At 36.3% G+C, this 5,935-nt stretch overlaps 1 protein-coding gene across 1 annotated transcript; it reads right to left on the reverse strand.

The window, feature by feature from the left end:
- Positions 1 to 576: 576 nt before the first annotated feature.
- LOC108217109 (L-type lectin-domain containing receptor kinase IX.1) lies at positions 577 to 2,792 on the reverse strand. The gene has a single exon (XM_017389958.2). It carries the CDS (start codon positions 2,634 to 2,636, stop codon positions 690 to 692), a length of 1,947 nt encoding a protein of 648 aa, XP_017245447.2. The 5' UTR covers positions 2,637 to 2,792; the 3' UTR covers positions 577 to 689.
- Positions 2,793 to 5,935: the final 3,143 nt, after the last annotated feature.

Here is a 5,935-nt window from a genome sequence, read left to right on the forward strand (position 1 = left end):
TAATAAGCAGTGTTTTTACATTCTTAATTTATTATTAAATTCATATTAGAACTTGGAAATTATTTCCAAGATAATAATAAAGAATCACATACCATATGCAGTCAGGGGAGGTTTCTACGCTGCTGGATTTAATATATAACTTGATTAGAACCACAATGAACAGATTCTGGAAACTGAAGTAGCATCAGGTTAGCTTTCTGTGAATCACTCTTACATCTTAAAGATAATTGTTATTGAAATTGCATCATAAAAACAAAAACAGAGCCATCCTGACATCCACCATTACATATAATGTACATCATCACAAACCACCATGACGGAAAAAGGAAGCCAAGCAACACGATAGAATAACATTGTAGATGAGGAATTATGAAAATGTACATAACAGGCAATTATAGTTACATGGCTGTTGAACCAGGAGAGTTTATCTATCCATGGTTGTAAGACAGATCAATCCATTTCTGAAAAGATTTAACGGGATTGGAAACTAAAGTTTAATATTGTATAGCACTCAAATTACTGTACTTTTTTCAACTCAAAAGTGCCCATAGGAGATGCATATCATAAGCACAGCACTAAAGAAAGAACAAGTTAAAGTAGATTTTACAAACCGGGTAACTTTCTGATACATGACAGGTCACAGGTGTGTCTGTAGTTGCAAGAAAAAGAACATACATAACTAAACTTATTTAACGTCCTACATTGATGCTTGTGTAAGTCATAGAAGCATCACTAGAGCTAACCTCTGGTTTATCTAAGGGTGTAATTGCATAAATGGGAACAGGCATCTTTGACGGAAGAGTTGGCATAGCGGCCTCAAAGTTAAGTACTTGAATAGCCTGCCTTACTGATGGCCGGAAATTCTGGTCAGGGTGAGCACACCATAATCCTACAATCATCAAACACTCTACTTGGCTGGCATCAAATTCCTTGTTCAATCTCCCATCCACAGCTAAAAGAAGCTCTCCACTACCATACAAATTCCAAATCCATTCCACCAATCCCATTTCAGATTTTCCATCCTGCAGTACATTCACTGACCTTCTCCCAGTAACAATTTCTAATATTACTACACCAAAGCTGTAGACATCTGATTCTTTACTAGCTCTTCCAGTTCTTACATATTCTGGTGCCAAGTAACCAAATGTTCCGGCCAACCCGGTTGTCTGAGGTCCTAGCTCGTGGTCCATGAGTCTAGCTAGGCCAAAATCCCCGAGCTTCAGATTGAAGTTTGAATCCAGCATGATGTTGCTGGCTTTTATGTCTCGATGCACAACACATTGCTCACACTCCTCATGAAGATAAAGCAAAGCAGATGCAAAACCAAGCGTTATCTTGTATCTAAGCGTCCAAACAAGTGGACTCTTTTTACCAAAGAGATGGACATCAAGGCTTCCATTTGGCATGTACTCATAGGCAAGTAGGAACTGACCATGATCGTGGCACCAACCTATGAGCTGGACCAGATTTCGATGTCTCAACCTGCTAATAACCTTGACCTCAGTTAAATACTCTTTCTTACCCTGCCTAGATCCCCTCGATATCTTTTTCACAGCAATTGGTATATCAAGGTCTGTCAGGTAGCCTTTGTAAACACAGCCAAAGCCTCCCTCGCCTAACTTTCTATCATCTGAGAAGTTGTTAGTAGCAACAACTAGAGACTGGTAGGAAAATTTCCGGGGTCCTGCTCTTTCCAGGTCATCATTGAATGATGTCAAATTTTGGGCTGCTTCTTCTGCTTTCCTTGCTCTACGTCGTCTCCTCAACCTTACTAAAAAGACTAATATAGCAAGTAAAAGCAGCACAGCGACTGAAACTGTCGTGGCCACTATAATTTTGACCTTTTTTGTGTCAGAACTTATATGTTCCATTGTTAGAGTTGAATTGAACTCCCATGATTTAATGGTAGCTCGCTCCCCATTCTGACCTGTAGCGGATGAAAATCCAATACTGATCATTTCAGGCAGAACCTGCCTGAGGTCAACTTTATAAGAAAGACTTGAATTTTTCTGAAACCTGGGATCTTCTTGGTAGGCCCAAAAGACTGAAAGTGTGGTGACAGAAGCATCATACACAATCCACACATCAGCAGTATCTCCACTATGCAAGGAAGCATTCCAAGAAGTGTTCACGGATGAGGAGACTGAGTTTATATTAATCCCCACATGCTCATACGATGGATCCCACTCGGGATTAGGGAACGAGTCAAACTCAACAGCAACAATCTGATTTGCAGGTGAATCACTGTTGCTTGTGTTAAAAAGTCCCAGAAAGCCACCTGCTGAGTTGGGAGGAATCTGAAAGCCAACCGGTGCAAGAAAAAATGCAAGACCATGACCATAACTTGGAAGTGATTGAGTGTCGATGGTAAAGGTGAAATGTGTTGTAAAATCTGAGAGCTTTCCAGAGTCAGAATCCCATATTGGCACCAACTCTGCATACATGACCCGACCAACACGAGACTGGTAAGTTCTCCTGTTGATCAATTCAATCGCTCCAACAGAAGGTACTGCATCTCCTTGATAGAGTATCCTGGTATCATCAGGATCAAAACGAGATATTTTGAAATCAACACAACAAACGACACTCAGAAGGCACAGAAAGCAAAAGATGCTAAAAGGAGTGTCCATGATCATAAGAAGACAGAGAGCAATGTGAGGATTAAGGAGATGTAATTGTGTATATCAGATGAAAATTAGCATCACATTTATATTGGTTGCTTAAGTTTCCATAGATTAACTTAATACAGTAGCTAAGAAGAAGATTCCTTAGAATTTCGGCATAGATTAAAGTCAACACTTTTTAACTATAATATTAGTAACAGAAGCATAGTTTGCTTATGCTGCTTATATTTATCCCATTGACAATGAAATGTAATATATAAAAATTTGAGAAGAATAATGAAGCTTAAAGCACGCAGGCCTGCACAAAATGTCAACGTGTACAAGTCTAATCATCGGAGAGAAATAAATAAAAGACTCTATTCATATGCCAGCAAAAGTGTCAACCTTAAACGAAAACAAATTGAAGACAGCCAGTTTCATTCGCTAGATACCTAACACCTGCAGGTAGTAATATTATTAGACAATGGTGATCTCATTTAGAGCTTACTGCACTTTGCAACCCTCTACTTTGCTCGAAAAACACTTTGGTACATAGACTTCTAAACGTGTCAGTTCGCCCTCCAAACTTCTAATCCGTTAGCAGTTTGCCCCATTCCGTTAAATTTTCCGTTAACTTTGATGTTAAAAATAGTTTGCAGCAGTTTGCACCCCTAACTTTATATTTCGTTTTAGTTTGCATCCTTGAAACACTTTTTCATTAAAATCAATCATATTTCGTTAAAAACAGAATCAAGTATATTTTAATTTAATAGTTTGTATCTATAAAAAGAATTTTTATAATACAATAATATCAAAAAAATAATATGCTTAAGTTTGCTAATTAACTAATTGAATAACTGAGCAAAATATTTGAAGCAAAAAATCGTCACTAAAAGTACGAAATAAAGACTAAACTTTATTTTATTATATTATTTGACAATGCAGACTAAAATTTATCTGTTCTAATACTTTTCGGATGAGCCAGAGTTGAACCTGGGGTCTCCCGGGACATCAGAGGATAAACCCACCACTTGAGTTATCTAATTGTAGTCTCGTGTACATTTTCTCAAATCGTCTTTTTAGTGACTCAAGTCACTAAAATCGTCTTTTTAGTTACTCAAATCGTCTTTTTAGTCACTAAAAAGACGATTTGAGAAAATGTACACGAGACTACAATTAGATAACTCAAGTGGTGGGTTTATCCTCTGATGTCCCGGGAGACCCCAGGTTCAACTCTGGCTCATACGAAAAGTATTAGAACAGATAAATTTTAGTCTGCATTGTCAAATAATATAATAAAATAAAGTTTAGTCTTTATTTCGTACTTTTAGTGACGATTTTTTGCTTCAAATATTTTGCTCAGTTATTCAATTAGTTAATTAGCAAACTTAAGCATATTATTTTTTTGATATTATTGTATTATAAAAATTCTTTTTATAGATACAAACTATTAAATTAAAATATACTTGATTCTGTTTTTAACGAAATATGATTGATTTTAATGAAAAAGTGTTTCAAGGATGCAAACTAAAACGAAATATAAAGTTAGGGGTGCAAACTGCTGCAAACTATTTTTAACATCAAAGTTAACGGAAAATTTAACGGAATGGGGCAAACTGCTAACGGATTAGAAGTTTGGAGGGCGAACTGACACGTTTAGAAGTCTATGTACCAAAGTGTTTTTCGAGCAAAGTAGAGGGTTGCAAAGTGCAGTAAGCTCTCTCATTTATTCTTTATTCGAGGTGGCTTGCATGACAACAAACGATATCAAAAACAACAGATTCTATTAGATGATTTATTGCAGGTCCTTCTATCATACATGCTTAAATTATAGGAGTTGTTTTAGATTATCAAACAAAACCAACAGATGACTATGAATCTCCTTAGATATATTAATGCGCCACAATATATATGATATGAAAACCACCAATTCAGACTTGTTCAAGAACATCAGAGTAAGGGCCTCACAAGAAACAGATATATATTGATGAAAGATCATCAAGTTCAGTAGTTAACTTTTATCTCCAAAATAATCACCGTTTTTCCAGAAAAGTTATCGCTTTGCCTGTGATCTTGCTGGTATGAAACTAAAAAGAAAGTTCAGTATATGATGTGAATTCCAAGATAAAGATGAAATGCCAAGTACCAAGAAAGTTTTAAAATGAATGTTTCCTCAATATTACTCTGCTGTAAGTACTAGTCGTCGAAAGAATATTCCAGTTGTGAGTAAATATATTTTAGCCCAAGTAAAAGTGATTAATTATATTAGAGTGGAAGTCATATATTTAAACAATGAGAACTGGATACTAGGCTTGTATTGGTCTTCTGTTTTGATGTCTGTCACTAATTTAGAAAAGCAAATCCTCTACTATTAGTGCTTAAACTCTCTGTCTCAGATCAAGTTCTTCATACCTCCCAAGGAAAGCTCTCTCCAAGTCAGAGTTCTCCCATCGAAGTATCCAACACATCTATCACTCATCAAGGACTTGCAGGCGATTAACCAGTTAATTAAGAGTGTCGTAACTTTTCCACTCGTGTTTTAATTAATTACTTTTCTGCAGGAGAAAATTGCTATCACAATTATGTTGTGAACACATAAGTATATGAAATATTTTCGTCCTAACCGTTCTGTCCAGCTCTCAATCTCATATATAATCTTAGGTGTTAGTGGAAGGCCCCAAATGAATATTATGTTATATTTAAAGACGTATACTCCACGAGCAAGCACATAGATATAAAAAAATGAGTTTTCGATAAGTTTTTCATATATTATATCACTTACAGGTACAATGATAATCTTTACTAATCTCTTTTCCTTTTCATAACTTTAAACTCGTATCATATGCCCTGTCCTTGTTTTGTTGCTGCTTACTAGTAGAAAATTATAGACAAAAGAAAATAGGCCTAGCTCGGTTGCTTAATTAGCCAAAGTCACAGATAACTATCCAGTAACCAACGGAAATGAGGCAGGATCCAAGTTCTTTAGCCGATACGATGAATACAGAGCATGAGGAAATCACACATCAGGATACAATGGTAACAGAGAGGTTGTGATTGTCCCAGTTTTATTTGGTGTCTATTGCATATATTGCAATTTGCTAACTGCATTTACAGATTTAGTTAAATATGTTTTACTCTGCAAAAACACACCAAAACACGGAATTGAAAGCAGGGTCTGATTTACTGGCAAACCTTGGTAACCCAATCTGCAGAGAATAATGAAACTATGGATACTTGGGGGGGGGGGGGGGGGGGGGAGGGACTTTCATGAATTATTTATCACCATTGCTGAAGAATGCAGATATGAGTAAATAAATTATGTATCTGAGCAA

The sequence above is a fragment of the Daucus carota genome, chromosome 4, assembly GCF_001625215.2.
Source record: "Daucus carota subsp. sativus chromosome 4, DH1 v3.0, whole genome shotgun sequence".
Classification (NCBI taxonomy): domain Eukaryota; kingdom Viridiplantae; phylum Streptophyta; class Magnoliopsida; order Apiales; family Apiaceae; genus Daucus; species Daucus carota.